The 19,132-nt window shown below is 42.4% G+C and overlaps 2 protein-coding genes and 1 non-coding gene across 3 annotated transcripts; 2 read left to right on the top strand and 1 right to left on the bottom strand.

Annotated features, from left to right (window-relative positions):
* Window positions 1-325: 325 nt before the first annotated feature.
* castor1 (cytosolic arginine sensor for mTORC1 subunit 1) lies at window positions 326-14,194 on the top strand. The gene is made up of 9 exons (XM_028995306.1): window positions 326-1,244; window positions 4,586-4,656; window positions 5,659-5,852; window positions 6,896-7,031; window positions 8,591-8,714; window positions 8,915-9,028; window positions 9,144-9,226; window positions 10,286-10,380; window positions 12,867-14,194. Exons 1-9 carry the CDS (start codon window positions 1,132-1,134, stop codon window positions 12,933-12,935), a joined length of 999 nt encoding a protein of 332 aa, XP_028851139.1. The 5' UTR covers window positions 326-1,131; the 3' UTR covers window positions 12,936-14,194.
* trnag-ucc (transfer RNA glycine (anticodon UCC)) lies at window positions 396-467 on the bottom strand. The gene has a single exon. It is a non-coding gene; the product is annotated as a tRNA-Gly (tRNA).
* Window positions 14,195-14,312: 118 nt separating the features above from the next.
* On the top strand, window positions 14,313-18,041 carry LOC114799095 (uncharacterized). The gene is made up of 3 exons (XM_028995308.1): window positions 14,313-16,528; window positions 16,660-16,787; window positions 17,428-18,041. The coding sequence occupies exons 1-3, from the start codon at window positions 16,345-16,347 to the stop codon at window positions 17,839-17,841; spliced, it is 726 nt and encodes a 241-aa protein (XP_028851141.1). The 5' UTR covers window positions 14,313-16,344; the 3' UTR covers window positions 17,842-18,041.
* Window positions 18,042-19,132: the final 1,091 nt, after the last annotated feature.

The raw sequence follows: 19,132 nt of genomic DNA, 5'->3' as shown, positions 1-19,132 counted from the left end.
AAATAAACGTCATTGTTTCAGTGTTTTCTGTGATCTTGTTAACTGAAGATACCTGGATGAGATGCCTCCACTGTAACCATTTTGTAGAGTTTGCAGTAGTTTCTACATGGTCCCTCACACAAGCACTACATACGACAGTTCATCGTATGAAGACAAAATGTTGCCTGACTATATTCTCTATGAAAGAAATGATGCAACTGACAGTAACTGACGTGTTGAGATGCCTCTGACATTATGCACACGGTGCACACAAGGAAATGTGCTCTCTGCATTTAGCCATTACAGGCACCCGGGGAGCAGTGTGTGGGGACGGTACTTTGCTCAGTGGCCCCGAACCGGCAACCTTCAGATTACGGGGCCGTCTCCTTTAGCCGCTCGGCCACTAAAAGGACAACTGCGTCGGCCGGGAATCGAACCCGGGTCAACTGCTTGGAAGGCAGCTATGCTCACCACTATACCACCGACGCACAAAGCAGGAAGGTTTCCACGGTTCCAATGCAGACAGAACCCGATTAAGCATCACGGCTGCTCTCGACCTCACTCTTTCTCCAGGTAAAATGTACACGATGCTTGGGTTTTACAACAGACCCCGGCGCTTTTCCTGCACAGTTGCGACGGCGCCTTCTCGGAAACCTGTTGGAATTTCAAACGGAATATTTCATAATAAGGCCGTAAATATCATATTCCGTCAGGCATCAGAATCACACCTGCCCCGAAACGACACACCTTGACTAGGTACACACGACGGAACGCAGCCGCACGTCACCGTCACACGCAACGCGTGGACGTGGGCGTCCCCAACGTGCCCGAACACGTGACCTCGCGCGCGCCTGGCCCTTTAAGGGCGAGGGGGGGCGTGTTACTGTATGGCCTCATTAGCGCACTGTAGCTGGTCGAATTACGCCCGGCGCCTTCTCCGCCTTTCCGTCGCGCTACTGATGCAAGGCGGCGGCCCTGTTACACGAGCCAGCGCGGCGGGCATCGCCAGGCGGCCGTCCGCCTCGTCACCTTCCGCCAAACCTGGGGCCGGCGCGCGTCCCGGCGCCTGAACAGCGTTGTCTTTTTTTTTTCTTTCTTTCTTCCTCTCTTTCTTTCTTTCTTTCTTTCTTTTTCCTGGGAGCCGAGGAGGGGATGGACCTGCATATCCTCGACCACCGACTGAGGGTGACCAGTATCGGCAAAAGCGGGCTGGCGCGTTACACTCACCCCCTGATAAAACTCATCTTCCTCAGGAACAGGAGCAGGTAGGCGCGCCTTCTTGGTGGAGCGTTCGTGTTCCGCACGAACCTGCCCAAACTTGCAGCTGCAGCGGGCGGGCAAAAAAACCCCAAAAAACTATTTTTATTTATTTCTTGACAAAACTAGAGTGTCAGGAAGGCTAACTTAGTTTTTTTTACATTATAAATAAATCAGTAACCTTCCAGGTTTCAACGCGACAACAGGCGCGTTAATGTTGTGTGAAATTATAACCGACCCACCTCAGAATATAAATATATATTTTTATTTTTCATTTTATTCCCTGTTTGTGTAATGTGGCATTTTAAGTAGACCGAATACATGCATTCGTTTTTTTTTTTTTTTTTTAATCCTCTGCAAATCCTTCCTGTAGCCTCTAACCCTGGGTGTCCCACCAGCATCTGGCTGCCCGGCCCTGGTAGACCGCTGCTCTGAAGATAGATAGATAGGTGGGGGGGATGTCCCGTTCGGTCATCCTCTTGTCTGCCCGAGCAGGATGTCACGCGTCCAAAAGGCAGCGGCCTGCACGTGTTTACACCCTGGCCGTTCACCTTGAGGTTGGAACGGTGCTGGTTTTTTTTTTTTCTACCGGCCCAAAGGTCAGGCGCTTCGAAATGTGCCGTCCTGTGAAGGAAAAGTCGTGGGAACGTCGCTTGAACAATGGCCGATTGTTCTGGAAGGTGCCACAGGTACAACGTCAGAAGCTTCTGTATAAAAATGATGCAACTGATAGTAACTCCAGACGTCAGACGGCGTGTCGAGACGCCTCGGGAGCGGAAGCGTTATTCATCGCTTGTCTACCTGTTTGGGAGTGCTCGCACAAGTTGACCCGTGCCTGATTACACTTCAGATCCCGTCCCGTTGTTTTTCTTTGGTCTTGCGCGTTGCACGCTTCTCTCGACCAACCAACTGGAGCTTAACTCGATGCTTTTTTTAAAAAAAAACTTCGGACCCCCACCTTCAATGGCAACCGTTGCATAACAACGAGTTCAGAGCTCAGCTAAGAACTTTGTCACACAAATAATCCGGGGGTGTGTGATCCTACGCTGTTGTCGGTGAAGAGTTGTGCATGCGTGTGTGTTTGTGTGTTGGAGAGCGAGAGGAATCCGGGCCCCCGCAGAGGTTTCTAATGAAAGAAAACACGGCAACGATGCTCTATGTGGTCCGAGCACATTGAGTGTCTTTCCGGTTCTCCAACTTGGTTCTAACGGTGAGAATGCGCTCTTGGTGTTGCAGGTGACCCTTCTGTGACTTTTTTTTTTTTTTTTTTTTTTTTATTTCATCCATATTTTTTTTTTGATAACTAGGTAGGTAACGCCCTCGACCACAAAGTCACAGGTTTAAACCCCACTTACTACCATCGTGTCCCTGAGTAAGACACTTAACCCTGAGTGTCTCCAGGAGGGGACTGTCCCTGTATAACTGCTGATTGTAAGTCACTCTTGATAAGGGCTTCTGATGAATGGCATAAATTTAAAGGGATTGGTTGGACACTGTAGGGTTAAATGTATAATGCACACAAACGGGACGGTGGTGGCCTGGTGGATAAGGAATCGGACTCATAACTGGGGTCCTGATCCTGAACCAACAAGGTGCCACTGAGGTCCCGTCCCCACACGCTGCTCTCCAGGCTGCCCACTGGTCACTAAGGTAATTGGTTAAATGCAGAGGACACATTTACATTTACAGCATTTATCAGACGCCCTTATCCAGAGCGACTTACAACCAGTAGTTACAGGGACAGTCCCCCCTGGAGCAATTTAGGGTTAAGTGTCTTGCTCAGGGACACAATGGTAGTAAGTGGGATTCAAACCCGGGTCTTCTGGTTCATAGGCGAGTGTGTTACCCACTAGGCTACTACCACCCTAGTAGACACGTTTTAGTTGTTTCCTGTGCTGTGTATCACAAGGAGAAAAATCAATTGCTTTCAAAGTCGTTTCAGGTCAAGAAGCGCAGCCAGGGACCAGATGGGCCGCAGCGAGACCCCCGCGCTGAAAGGCACCACGTCCCAGTACCCCTTTATGATCAGTCCCATGCAGTTTGGGTCAGTTTAGGGCCCTCCAGCCCCCTTTTGCCTGGTCTCCCAAAATGCCTCAAAGCCCTGTGTCTTTCTTAAAGGTGCCAGTATGTTGCTTTTTTTTAACTTTCCAGTGCTCAGTTGGCATATTTCTGTGTGTTCCATGCTGTGCACGGCATCGCTGCTACCTGCAGGAAGTGCGGCCCTCGGGGGGGTCGAGAAGTTGTCAGGAAGTCAGGGGGCTCGCCGAACACAATGAGCCGCCTGTGGGTGGAGCCCTGTGTGTGTCGTCCCCCCCCCCTTGCGCCGCATTGATGGCTGACCTCGTGTGGTGGATTACAATCTGCTGAGTACCACTCAAAACAGGATCCAGCCGGGAGAGAGGATGTCACGGAGAGTGGGAGCGGTTGAGAGATTGAGCGCAAGCTTCTTAAGAACCGATGAGTCTCTTCAGGAAAAACAGGCCGACTGTGTCAATTAAACAAATAGTTTAAAAATCATCAGCAAAATGGCTTGACGAAAATGCAGCTTAGCAATAGTTGTGCACGATATGGTTGAGTTTGTACTCGTGCAGAAATGCAGACATTTGCACGTGTGAATAATGCTTTAGCATATATAAATATCAATATATATTTGTTTTAAATCACATCCTATTTATCTGTTTGTGGTGATAATAAATGATACAAATAATACAAATAATAGTGACATTTTCCCCTTTTTCCATCTTGGAAGCAGCTACACACACGCATGCACAGACCGAGTTAACGTCAAATATGACCAGACTGCAAATTTCCCATCGGCTCACTTCAATGACGTTAATGTGCCGAGCTAACAGTGGCAGCATTGAGTCGGTGTCCCAGGGTGCCCAGGCTCCACGCTAACCCGTCTGTAGTATTTGGGTCAAGGCCCGAAACGATGCAACCCGCCCCCCTCCTCCCGTCCTCATCCAGACCCCAAATATACAGGGCCTGTGTAGCTCTAATCAAAAGATCCCGCATCAATGGGCTCCCCGCTTTGGATGTGGGCTCCTGGCAGCCCTCGGAATAAAACAGTGGGTGTTTTTGATGCGGTCCCTTAGCTCGACTGGCTGCGCGCATTGTGTGGGGAAAGTGTTTCTGGAGCGGGGTTGGCGCTGCCTCCCCGCCTCAGGACAGTCTGTCTTCAGCACAGCACATCCCCGACGGCAATCTGTCATTGTTTTTCCTCTTTCTGAGGAAATCTGAGTGGGTTCTTTTTTTTTTTTTTTCCTCCCCCCATCTCATGTGTTTTTTCTGTTTCGCCCTCCACCCTCTCCTCCCTCTTTTTCTTTTTTTTTTTGTTTTTCCACTACAGGTGTAAGTTCTTCAGTCTCACAGAGACACCAGAAAACTACACCGTTGTCCTTGATGAGGATGGATTTAAAGGTAAATTGCTGGTGTTTCCCTCTGTGTCTCATTTGACCGTCCCGACAGGCGAAAAAAAACAGCGTATTGACCATCCAGACCTCACTCTAAGCTGCTTTCAGCAGGGGTTCCTATAAAGATGGCTGCCCACGTCTGGTCTAAAAAACAGTCAAATGAATATAAATTCCCTCTTCATGGCATAAAAATATTTAGTTAGTTAATTAATTAAGTCATTCCTAGAGACTGTACGATTTGCTAGAATCCTGTGCAATGCTCACGGCTAGTTTCGAATACGAGGTGCGTGTTATTTCAGGTTGTGCATTTGGATTAGACTTTGTTAGGCAAATGAGAACCACCTTCAGCAGCTAACCTTCAACCTACATGTTGCGAACGAGGCACGCACATATTAAAAGACTATGAGAGGTGTGGCGAGCAGCGAAATTCCATGAAATCAGGCGACCTGAGCAAAAAATTTGTAAATGCCAATATGTAAAGCAATGAGCAACAAGCGAATGGACCAGTTTAGTGAAAGCTGTTTTTCTAAGCTGAAAGTAGTTCTGTTACAGTAGCAAAAGACTCAAACTATTCAATATAGATTCTTTGTAGGAGGCCCATTAACTTAACTTAATTTTTTGTTACTTTCACTTTTTAATAGTTATTATTTGTGTGTTTATATACTTTATGTAGTCCACATATATTTATAAAACCTTAAAAAACAGTTTACAGTGCTGTATGTGATATGTTACCCCAGCTCCCACAGTCAGATGCTTCCTCACCCTTCAGACCCCAGATCCGCCAGATTCCCTGTTTTCCTCCCCCAGACCATGCACATGTTTCCCAGGTAGCTGCCAGGATCCAGTCAGATGTATTCCCTACTTGTACTTTAAAAAGAGGGAGAGGAGAGTCTGGCCCTGCGTCAGGGCTATGATTTCAGTTCGCTTTTATCTTTGTATCTTTCGTGGTTCTAAAATGTATGGGGTTGTCCAGCATGGTGACAATCTTCTCATCTGTGGGCTCCTGCAGAGCTGCAGCCGTCGGAGCATCTGCAGGTGGAGTGCTCCACCTGGCTGCCCCTCAACGTCGTATCCAACGGCAACGCCTCCAGCAGCTCCCAGGCGGTGGGTGTCACCAAGATTGCCAAGTCCGTCATCGCCCCGTTGGCTGAGCAGCACGTGTCCGTCTTTATGCTGTCCACCTATCAGACCGATTTTATCCTGGTGAGTGCTCTTTGGTCTTTTAAAGTAATTAACCTTTTTTTTTATTTTTTTTTTTTATAAAGAATGAATTAATACATTCATAGTCTTTCAATGTCCGGTATATGAAACCTGAACCACCATAGTTTTTTGAGAAGACCTTTCAATTTACTTGTAAAAATTCCATTGAGACTATTCATATTTACAACTGCTATGTGTTAAAATACAGTGTTTTTATTTTTCTGATATATTTATTTTTAAGATTAGCGCCTTGCTGTGCATTTCACTGCAGTATTGACTGTGGAAGACTTTCAATAATAAATAATGTTCTCATTAGAAATAAAATGGCTTCTCGATGCATTTTCACAGACCTTGAAGTCAACAACAAACTCTGCTACTCATCAGATAAACCCTCAAAAGCATGAGTCTGCCACTGTGTTGACATTTACATTTACATTTAAGGTATTTATCAGACGCCCTTATCCAGAGCGACTTACAATCAGTAGTTACAGGGACAGTCCCCCCCTGGAGCAACTTAGGGTTAAGTGTCTTGCTCAGGGACACAATGGTAGTAAGTGGGATTTGAACCTGGATCTTCTGGTTCATAGGCGAGTGTGTTACCCACTAGGCTACTACCACCCTGTTGAGAACATGAGGTCACCATGGATGAGATTTGAGGAAGAGCAGCAGCAGGGTCATTTTATGATGTGAATCAACTGCCATGTACGGTTTAGCACGGCAGAGACTGTTCAAACCTCCTCACAGTTTTGAGATCTAATGGTTGGCATCAAACCCAGCCTGTCTGCACTATGGTTTCGTTGCCAGCCTTGACTGTTGTCTTTGTCCTTCCTCTGTCCGTGTTCACACTCTTGTTGTGAATTTGCTTGCACGCTCCCTATTCAGCATTTGGGCAAAATATGCTGGCCGAGTGCTTGCAGCTGACTTTTTATTACAGAGCGGAAAGTGAAGTGACCTGTTAAACGCTGACTAGATGGGTGCGAGTAGTTAATCTTTAGCTTTGTAGTGGCATCATCATTCAATTGTGTCTGTGTTTTGTGTGTGTTTAGGTGCGAGAAAAGGACCTTTCTGTGGTCATTCACACGCTGCAGGAAGAATTTAACATTTACAGAGAGGTGGGGGGAGAGTATGTCCCTGTGAACAGCCAGGATATGCAGAATGGTCTGCAGAGGAACGGAAAAGATGGTAAGTCCATTCACAAACAAAATGAGCATTTATATAAATTAATAAAATTAGTGAATTTGTCCATAATAGAAATAAACATTGATTGCTGCATTTTATATTCCATTGTATCACATTTCATTTCAACTTTTGGAAGGAATCCTGTCTCTTATTTTTTTACATTTATTTTAGAGCTGCAACACTCATTGATTCTTAACAATTGCCAACAGCAAACACCCCATGTACCTTGTAATTATGTATTATATATTATACTGCTATAATGTAAGCTGTCCAGACAGTGTACAGCTGGGGAAAAATACATATGACAATGCTCACCCACATCACCCTTGTGTACATACAGTACTAAGCAGGGGAAGAAAGATTAGAAGCAATCAGACTTCTGGTGCATAGGCGAGTGTGTTACCCACTAGGCTTCTACCTCTCTATATACATGGTATATATACCTTATATACCCTATAAACACCCAGATATACATGGTTATAGTGGTAAATTAGTGCAACAGTGGACTAGAACTATTACATCCTAACTAAGGTGAATTGACGACTGTCTATGCTTGATTAGGTGATTGTGCATTGAAGTGGACTTTAGTAATTGACAACTGTGTCGGTGACATTTTGGTGTGTGTAGCTTTAAATGCTAATGAGGAGGAGAGAGGCGGGACGAGGAAAAAAGCGGCCTATAGAAGTTTATGGGGACATTTACGGAAATTATCAATACCATTCACCAACCACAATGTTTGGTGCAGACAGGAAGTATTGGCGGCATTTTTCCAGAAAAATTCAGTCTCGTGTGACTGAATTCCAGATCTGAGCATCTGAGCTGCCACTCACTGAACAGTGAAACAGAATGGCCAAAGCAGAAAGACCTATCACACAAACAGGCTAGGGGAATTATTATTAGTATTAATGTTAAATAATCTCACAAAGTCAAAAGGAACCTTTAAATTTATGTGCCAGAAGACGACCATCCTTATCACCATATTCCTAAACATAGCCTCATGCTTTCAACAGTAATTGTTCTGGTTTACCAGTAGATAATAAATTGTCCTGGGATTGGTCTCCGTTCTTTATTAATCCTATCGTTACATGATATAATATCACCCTGGATTCCAAACTTGCTCTGTGAGGGGAAAGGTCAATTAAAACTGGGGCATGATCCGATTCCACTATAGCAATGTAGTCCATTTTAATGACATATGGAAGTAGCTGTATATCAAAAAAGAAATAGTAAGTTCTGCTGTGAGAGTGGTGGATGAAAGAGAAGAAAGAGAAGGCTTGGATTTGTGGCAACATAGATATCTGAGGATCCAACCCTTCCACTTTAAGGTTTTTATTTTAATGTCTTTCTGATCTATTGCGTTGTCTGCCACTGTAAGCAATGATGTCGCAGCTGGATGACAGCCATATATAAATATTAAAGGACGGTAGAATTGCAGCAACACATGCAGCTTTGTGCTATGAGTATCTACCATTCTTGTGAGTAACTGCTCAGTTACATTCTGACTGTATTTACTCTGAAGATAAGGATAATTAGCATTTACTGCATTATTGTGCTGTTTCCAGCTCCGAAAGCCACAGTGCACCCAGTTCTGATCCCAGAGAACCACTTCTGTGTGATGAGCCTGGACCCGGACACCCTGCCCACCATCGCCACTACACTCATCGACGTTCTCTTCTATTCCAGCAGGTCCTGGCCTGCACTTTTATTCCATCTGGATTTGTATTGGTTTGGTGGAAGAGGGGCTGACTGCATCCTTGCTTTTTAAATTAGTTAGGAAGCATCAGCTTGAGCTGTGACCTTGAGACACACAAAAAAATATTTGAATTATATTCAAGTAAGCATCATTAAATTGTTCTGTTACTGCAACATTTGTTACTCCTTCACAGTCCTGCAGGCTCTGGCTCTGACCTGAACCAGGATCTGGAGTGTGTCAAGTTCTTCTCCTTCTCCCTGATCGATGGCTACGTGTCTCTGGTGATGGACACGGATGCCCAGAGGCAGTAAGTAACTCCCATGCCACAGTGATCACCAGGCGAGAACCAGAGAAACCTTGAGATTTAGCACATCCGTATCTGTTGTTGCTGTTAGGCAGCCGACTGTCTGTGTATTTTGTAGATTTCCTGCCGACCTTTTGTTTACGAGCTCGTCTGGAGAGCTTTGGAGGATGGTGCGGATTGGAGGCCAGCCTCTAGGATTTGGTGAGTGCACACATCTCACATCTCATATTATTACAAAGCCTAATCATTAAAGGTCCCCTATCATGAAAAAAATGCAGAATTTAAGCCACTTTGAGCCAGTCACAGACATCATTCTGTTCCGGTGTCTTCCGTAGCCTTAAATGCAAATGAGGAGGAGAGCGGGCAATAGAAATGAGAGGGCATTCGCAGAAATGACGTCATCAACACCATTCACCAACCACAATGTTTGTCACAAACTTGAAGTCGTGCCTGTGTTTTTCCAGAAAAATGTATTAACCCACTGCTTCATTTGTGCTCATTTTTACATCCAATAACCGAGCAACTGCAATGCTTCGCACATTTAGAAGGTCATGATGGTCTGTAGAGTTACTTTTTTCGGCGAGGAGTGGAAAATTCTCTGGGCAGACATAAAGGGACAAATTCCAGATCCGACCGTCTGAGCTGATGCTCTCTGAATAGCAAAGCAGAATGGCCAAAGCACCTATCGCCATTTCTAGCCACTACAGGACCATAGACAGGCTAGGGGAACTCGTATTAATGTTAATTAATTTCAGTGAAATTTTCATGATGGCGACCTTTAACAATCAATGGGCTGTTTCTTATTTCTTGCGTAATGTACCCTCAGTCTCCAACTGGGACTCTCTGAACTTGATGCCCCTGTCCCAGTTAAAGGGAACTGGGGGCAAGGAGCAACATGAGTGTGGGGCCCGGCGGGTGGCGGGTGCTGGCTGATATTTACACAGCTGACTCAGGACAACCATGTCCCTGTCATGTCCCTGTGGATGGACCCCAGAGCCTATTCTTTTACAGTTTAATCTCTTTCCATCATATTAAGTCATATTTTTCCATCATATTTTTTCGTTTTGTTTTTCCAAAATATTTTCTAATCCAGACACTACAGGTTTTCATGTTATTGTCTTTCATTGTTAGAGAGAGAGATGTTTCTCTTTAGTTTTTAGATATTTTAAGAATACACTAGGTGGCATGGGCCTCATTTAAAAACTTTCAATTTAATTTTAAAATTAATTAGTATTTTAATATTCTCTCTTTTTCACTCAGATGAATGTGGCATTGTCGCTCAGATTTCCCAGCCTCTGGCGGACAGCGATATATCTGCGTATTATATAAGCACATTCAGCTTTGACCATGCACTGGTGAGTGACTGGCCGATGAGCTCAGATGGAAATGAGCCTCTTTACTTCTGATGAGTAGCATCACTTCTCAGCTTTTCCAACAGTAGAGGGCACTGCAGGTTGTAAAGAAATGGTTATGGAGGACAAAAAGTAACAAGTATCAATAAATGCTAATCAAATATATAATTATATGCCTACATACAAAAGGCATTATATATTTCTGCTTTTCTCTGTTCTCTACTTTTGGTACATTTTTTTTTTTTTTAATAATTGATTGCAACTTGGATAAACAGTGGTTTTGTTTTTACTGATTTGTATTGGTCCATAGACGTTTGCACAGTACTGTATATGTATATACAATATATAGATACTTACACACACAGATGTTACACACATTATTAAATGTATAAAATTTGTTCAATGTTATCTGGAATAATAGCTTTTGGAGATCACAAAATAATTCACCTAAACAACTGAATAGTTTGGGTTTGTCTAAGAAGCCATCAATCCCATGGCAATTATTCTGGATGGTTAGAAGTCCATGTGACTATCAACTCTGCTGACTGAGTTACCTCTGCTACGCACAGAGATTTTATCGGGCAAATTTAACCACTCCGGGTGGATGAAGTACTTTATTTCAACTTCATGTCTCAGCATGATCTCCTAATCCGAGATACATCTGCTTTTTTTTTTTTTTTTTTCCCCCCCACATCGAAGATGCACACTACAATTATGAGGCAATACCACTCACTGTCAATTCTACGTCTGGTATAATAAAGATGCAAAACAGCGACAGCCAAATCTAGTCGATGAAGTCTGCTTTGCCTAAACCAGAGACCTTTCAGAACCATGGATTTAGGCAGCTGTCTAAATGAATAAAACAACAGTGTTTATATCACTCAGTAAATTTACCAGATTGCAAATAATGCAACAAAATATGCTTTATTCATTAGTGGTGCTGAAAAGATTTATTAATAAACAAAATTAATGTAAACAATAACTAAATAAATCAAATAAAATTTTGTAAATACAATATAATGTATCATTTGCATATACTCATAAAACTGAATAGCTTCAATAAATTCATGTTATTAGGTAGACCTAACAGGCCAATACTTAATAATAATAATAATAAGTTAGATTCCGACTATTATTATTAAAACATTTAATGTAGTAATTTGTTATACTACAATTTAATTTCACCACATTTGTTTACTACAGAAATAAAACTGATATCACACCATGATTTTGACCTTGTTTGGACACTACTAACAAAATTAGGTGAAAGGTTGCAGTGGACAAAATTGCAGAGGTTGCGCAGAACTAACAAGGTTTTGTTGCCATTGTAACATAACGAAGTGCAGGGTAGACTGACATCACATCACAAACACAGGTTTAGTGGGTCTGGTCCCAGTTCTTAAATTTCCTACAAAGATATATACGATTGACACTGTGAACTTTCAGTCTTAATGTGATTTCGAAATCCCCAGTTTTTATGAGATGACAAAAACATGGAGAGTTGATGACGTAACGCAGAACTGACGAAAAGGAAAAAACTATTTGCTAGTTTGTCATCTACTGTGGCATTTCTATGGTTGTACCAGAAGGCATTCTGAGAATCAGCCTTACTGACGTCGCGCTCCTCCCATCTTGTCATTTTGGTGTTACTCGTGCTGTTTTAATAGCCCACCTGGCTCTTATTATTAAAAAAGCGCTGACATGCAAAAATTCTGCATAGAATGAGACCAGCTACAACATAAAATGGACTTGGAAAGGTATGCAAAAAAAAAAAACCTCCACGCATAACAGCAATGATTGCGTTAACCGCACAGGAAATTTCTCAACCCAGGATTACTGAGGGGCAGAGCTATGTGACATCCAGAGTTTGTTCTCTTCAGTGCATATATTCCATTTAGAGCAGCCTATGACTTCACTCTTTCATTCCACAACTCCTGACCTGCAGCGTGACTTTTTTTTTTTTTTTTTTTTTTTCTGTATATCCTCTTTTGTTATCTGCGTTACTAATTATGACTCCTGTTTCAGACAGCGATCTATAAATAGTATCAGCAGTTGTGTGGGTGGATTTTTGTTGCTTTTTTTTTTTTTGTGATGAGACCTTCCAGTATTGCACTGGCTGAGAGCATGAAACCCATGATGCAGAAGGAGTCTCCACCCACCTACCCTGCATACGCAGTAACTGTGGCGTGGCCTGCCTCCTTCCACCGTGAATGGACATGAGCTTGAGTTGCACGCTCCACCATTCTTTTAATCACAGTTTCCTGTCTCTGGCCTAATGTGGAGGAGACACCTCCTTCCCACACAGGAAAAGAAGATTCTTAGAATAAACAAGGTTGCAGCTTTCTTGTAATTTTAGGGTTTTGTGGGATGATGTCATTCATCTGTCCCACGTCTGCTTACCACGGAAATAATTGACATGACTTCTTTTGTTTTGGAAAGTAATGACACTAACAGTTCTGCAACACACATTCCATTTCTTTCACTTTCAGGTCCCAGAAGAGGACATTTTAAGCGTGAAGGACATGCTGCAGCGGCCAAGGAAGGAACCGGCACGTTGACCTGCATTGGCTGGCAGAGACCGAGAGCGAGCGAGCGAATGAATGAATGAATCAGTCAATGAGTAGACTTGTGGATAGGGGATGTTTATAATGTGCCTAGACTAATGCTGCAGCATAAGCAGTATTAACCTGTTGCCATGGCCACCAGAAGTGCTTCTGAAAAGAGCATCAATGAGAGTCTGAACTCTCAAAACACAAGATCTTTTGATATGCAAGAGTTCGGTGTTTCCTTTTCCTAAATATATTATGGTGTTGCAGCACATATAAGTGCACATGCACCATAGGGGTCATCAGTGACCTTTCACAACCCCTGTTTGAGTGTCAATGGAATGAGAGTTGTAGCATTTTGGCATAGCTAGCACTGTATTCACAACTTAGCACAATGTGATGTGTTAAAGTGGTTTTGCGTTGCCACGTCTTTTCTAGATGTTTACTCTGTTCCCTCCCACCCAACCACAAATTGAACAATTTATACATTTGTTATCGACTTTTGGTGGCCATACAAAGCAATAGAAAAGAAGGAAAATATTTCATATCATCATTTAATTTTTTTAATTCTTTTTTTTTTTTTGCTCCCAACCAGTTACTGCCATGTGACTATTAAAGACTTGTCACATCTCACCTTGGCCTATAGAGAAACCACTGTTTTCTCATAGCCTTTTATTATATACATTTTAACCCCATTTTGCTCCATTACCTTTCACCTAAAGGACATTTTACAGATGTCTTAAGACTGGAGTGACCCAGTGCACATGGGGTCTTTGGATTTCTGAAGTACAGGTTGTCTGGGTTTCAGTGGAAATAGTGCAATATTTGGGGTCACCTTTGAGGTCGTTGGCCTGCATTAACATAAGTGTAGCTTGTATGCAGTGTCTGACCCAACTTAATAAAATGCAGAGTTTACCGCCAATAAAACATTTTTCATTATGTCTATAGAGGCTCATTAATATGCAAAACTGGTTGTCTTTATAGCTCTTCAGCAAGAGGTCAGCACTTCCAATGTATAGGTAGGATTTTTGTTAAGAGTAATGGCTGATCTGCAGATTTGTTGTTGCAGAGAACATTAGTTGTACTTTGCAAACCACATACATAATCTTTAATGTTTTTTTTCTTCATAATTTTCAGTCATATATTTTTTGCACAGAATTCAGCCAATGGAATAAAATGCCATTTCATTTGGGTATAACTTCAGTTTTTACAGTATTACATTTTATTTTTGTGTAAATATGCTGCTGTTCAATAAAGGATGAAGGACTGAAGTCAGCTGACTTTCATTCTCTTTTGCATGTGATATGTTGTACACATCTGTTGCGATTTCTGTTAAAGTAATTGACATTTTCAAGAACTGACTTGTGATTATTGGATAATCAAAGCCAACAAATGCAAATTATGTATTGTGATGTTTATATGTGATGTAGTTTATGTAGTAATATAATAAGTTTAATAATTCTGGTTATTAAATCTATAATTAATTGGAATAACACTTAAATGACACATAACTACTACTATTAGATATTTAAACGATATGGGTAATAATAAATACGTTCTAAAGTACCTCTATTTTGTAATTACAGTGTTGTTACCATGATAATATCACTGCAGTCTGAGTTCAATGTTATTAATGTTCTGGACTAAATATTTGACTTTGCAGAAGAAGACATATGGCTGCCTTTGCCTTCATTGAACGTCTATTCAAATGCTGATCACTTTGGCAATTACCATTAAGTTTATTCATCTGCAATATGCTTTGATCCAAATCGAGATGTCAGAGTCAGATGTCAGGCAGTTGCATCAACTTTCAGGAAGTTGCATAAAACTGTACAATGTACAGATATTGCATGTTCTTCCTTAACTTACATTCGTCACAGAAAATGAAAGTCAAGTCAATGAATCTCAGGTTCAAATTGTAATAATTATAATTTTTCTTTTGGGTACACATTGAAATTGGTCCCACAGACCCGAACCCCACTTATGGGTTAAAGGAATGGAATGTGTTGCAGTTCTTTGCAGCCTGGTGGTTGTTGTGATTAATTCTGCCATTAAATGATTATGACATATAATGATTAAAATAAATAAATACATTATTTGGTTTATTAGGTTTCTTCAACACGTTCTCATTCGCTTTAGATCAACTGGAGGGGCACCAACTGGGGTCAATTTTCTCCTATGACAGTACCATAAGTGACTGAAGGGCTCTTCATGGGACCCCCATTACATAGGAGGCACCCAGCAGGGACCAGCAAGTACAGTCTAGTGCAGGAGTACCTTATTATATATACCACATCACTATAAAGCAACTCGTTAAGGCTCCTTAGGGACACATTACCAGATTGCAAGATATTTGATCATTATTTGCTTCTGTTCTGTTGTTGTTAATGTGTTCATGCCTGTTAGGTTCAGACTTAGTAGCCTGCATCTGAACCGCATTTGAGTTGTGGGGAAAAAATCACTGTGTTTGATCACTGTGGCATCAGGAAATGTCTTCTGCACTGAGAACATGATGTTTAAGGATCTGCAATGACTGGTGAACCCCAGATGTGCTTTCTGTGTTTTTTGTGGTATCTTTAAAGGATGTGTCTTCATGTGGTTTGTTTTAAAAATACTTTTTCTGTCACCCCTTGTATTCAGGACACTGGTCTTCCTCCTGGGCTGATAGTGAGCATGATTCCGGCTAAAGAGTGAGATATCGAGCAGAGGAGGAAGGCTTTTCCATCTCTTCATCAGCATGGTGAACCACATCCTGCAGGTTCTGCACTTCTCGAGATCGGCCCCACCTGTCCTCCCTGTCCCCTCGCAGGCCAGTGTGTTCAAAGTCACATGGCTGTTCATCAGCCAGGCACTGATGCAAACTGAAAGGCAGAATCCCGTTCCCATGAAAGGGAGTATGTGGAGCGGGAATGGTCGCGTTGTCACAATACCTGGCTTCAAAGCAGAGGACGAGTCCCTAAATTGATAAGAAAATCCAAAATGTCTATTTTATTGACGATTTTGAAGTTTGGCTTGTACAGAAATGCACAGGAAGTGCTGCCTCCTTCTTTCCCTTGATCTACTTTAGGTGTGAACCTTCTTGCCCTCTACAAATGGAGATTAGATGATTTTGAGTGGCAGTTTTAATGCTTTGCAGAAAGTGCTGTTGTTATGAATATGTCTGAATATGTGTGAATAAGGCAAGCAGAATTTCATCCATGTCTGGATAAGGGCCTACGACACTGAGATATCGATCGAATACACTTTCTGCATTTCCTAGCAAAGTGCTGGCTGCGCTCGCACCGCTGAACTTCCTCAAAAGTGGTCAACTGCTCAACCCTGAGTTGCTGAGATTAGCGTGGGGTTGATTCGTTGGAAGTTTGCTGCGGTGGTCTCCAGGCACGGTGTAAGGAATCGAACTTGCGTACTTCTCACCTTTGCGATGCAATCGATAGCGGCGTCGAAGTGTGAGATAAAGCGGTGCTCCTCCCACCTCCAAAAAATGACTAATCTTCATCGGTGTATAAAAGCCCCGTGGGACGTCTTAATTGACAGATCACTCCTTGTGACAGAAGAAGAAGGGCAGACTGCAACTTCAAGGAGCCGACCCATGTATCCACCAACAGGTAATGTGCCGCCAAGGCTGGCTCGGGGCAAACACGGACAATGGCGGCTTCTTTTATTTGTCGAATTTTTGTGTGTGTGTGTGTGTGTGTAGTTTGAGTTTTGATGGCTTGTCTCTTCTTGAAATGCGCAGTCAACCATTGGCTGAGGCCGGTGTGCACCTTCTTGTGTCTGGTCAGTCTGAGCAACGCCAGGGACTGCAATTTCCAGCACTTGGTGCAGCTCGTCAGATACGAAACCCAGAGCGTGTTTAAAGAGCTGGTGAGTTTTTTTATTTTATTTTTTTTTAGATATATATATCTTATATTGTCCTTTGCTTGTTTTCTAGAAATGAATGACTTAGCTATTTTCTATTTTCAGAGAAAATTAATGTCAAGTAAATGAAAAGTTTTTTTGGTAGATGTTGAAATGGGTCCTACAGACCCGAACACCACACACGGGTTTAAGAAGTGGAATGCGTTTCAGTTCAGGCGGTAATTTGTATGTGTCATTAAATGGTCAAGTAAATGATTAAGTATAATGATTAAAATAAATAAGTGCATTATGCCGTTGCTTCTCATAGATTAAATCAACACATTCTCAAACAGCCCTGAACTTCAGTGAAGTTCTCCATTCAACAAAAAGCTTTTAGTCAGGAAACTGACCCAATGTCAAGGTTAGAGTTACATCATCAAGACCTGATGAAAAAGGCGAGCTGTTGCACTGTTGCGTTTATTTTGCGTATTTGAGCGAATCAGTTTGTTTCTGCTGCTTTTTGGATGATGTGTTGAGTCATTAGTAAAATAATAATTTATTAACAACCCCCCCAGGATTAACATAATTAAATGTTTCAGGCTACTTAATTCACCGTGTGCATATGTTGATGGTGTATACGTCAAATATTTTTTTTTTCATTTCTCAGAGCAATGCATTTAAGCTCAAGCCGGACTCGTCGTTTGAATACCCTTACCTGGAGCCTGTGAACCAGCCAGACAGCAAGGGGGAGAGGGTGAACAGAACTCTCTGCGGGCTGAAATACTACGGCGACGCTCTGGACGTGGTTCAGCAGATCACTGAGGACCTGGGCCTGGAGTCGAAAAATCTGACGACGCTGGTCGAGAGGGTGAACATGCTCCAGCACTGCGCCGCAAAGCATTTTGGGCGTAACTGCACATCGATCCCACTGAAGCCCAGCCGCCCTATTTCAGAGTACGAGCAGAAGCTATGGACGGTTAGTCTGCTCCACAAAGCTGACGAATTTCTCAACTCGCTTTCTCAAGTTCTGAAAAGAAAGCTCATTTTTCAGCACCCTGGGAAGTTAAGTGCAGTCCTTTGAGCAGACGTGTGCGTCACACACATACACACAGTGTAAAAGGGCTAATAAAATCGCCAAACATCAGCACAAATTATTTTACATATTTATATATTTATGCTATTTAAATATTTATTTATACTGAACATTGTGTATTTATTGAGCCTTTGGTGTGTTGATTTGTAGATTGACTGTCAGTGTAATGGACGATGCTGCAATAAATGATCGGAATGATAAAAACGGAAGTTTTATGTCTTGTTTATCTGTGTTAAATGTGTTATTTCTGGCTCAGCGTTGCGGAAGTCTGATTAATGGGACGTTCATCGGCCGCAACGTTTTTTAACACGTTGTGCAAAAAATATTGGAGGTGTTTCACTGAAGTGCATCACTTGCCGAGGTTGTCATCACACCACGAGGGTGAAATATTTGTTGGCCAGCATCACCAGACAAACAGGCTAATAAAGCAGTGAGGAAAGTAGGATTTACTAGTGACTTATGAAGAAAGGCCTTCATGAAGTTGCAATAATAACCCACCGCACCACAAATCACATTCAATTTGATATTTTGTTGCCTTATTTGGTGATTTTGCAATGAGTTTTTCTTGTCTTGCATTCTGTAACTTCACACTATCCCTTTCATGAATAAAATGTACAATACACATATTTACAATTATTATATATTCGCTCAATATAGAATTTACACACACTAATAGAACAACAGATATTGGCAAGTTTTTCATTATGGATAGAAATTAATAATCAAATTTCTTGTTTTGGTCCTCACCTCACAGTACTTTTCTAATCATTCACCTTCGTCCATATAGGGCAGTACGGTCTACACAGAACCCCACCAGGAATATGCAACCGCCTGAACTCAAGGTTTAGCCCGAATCTGATGGAAGCAGGTGCAAGTTCCGGTTTCATCTCCGACCGTGGGCGGTATTAATGATCAAATCCCACGTGACACTCATTAATCAAGTTGTCAAAACAGGCTGACGGGGGGGAAAAAAAACTGGAGACCTTATTAATTTTTTAATTTCAATGCAGATTTGGTTTACTCTGCATAATTAATCGTCCAACACCGGACACGGCTCCCCACGTGGATGCTCGAGTTTAGCCGGCGGCAGAGCACATGCTGCTGAGTTGACTTTGAGGTCTGATTCATCTAAGTTCCTGTCACTCGAAATTCAGAAAAGGAATACGGTGGGCTTTCCCAAGAAAAAAACCCACGTCGAGATAGGGAACGGGTGACTTCAAAGCATTCTGTGGTTGTTAGATCAGAGGGCCATTTTAAATCATTATGATTCTTAGTTTCA

The sequence above is a fragment of the Denticeps clupeoides genome, chromosome 11 (assembly GCF_900700375.1).
Source record: "Denticeps clupeoides chromosome 11, fDenClu1.1, whole genome shotgun sequence".
Lineage (NCBI taxonomy): Eukaryota > Metazoa > Chordata > Actinopteri > Clupeiformes > Denticipitidae > Denticeps > Denticeps clupeoides.
This window is presented reverse-complemented; position numbering and strand designations above follow the sequence as displayed.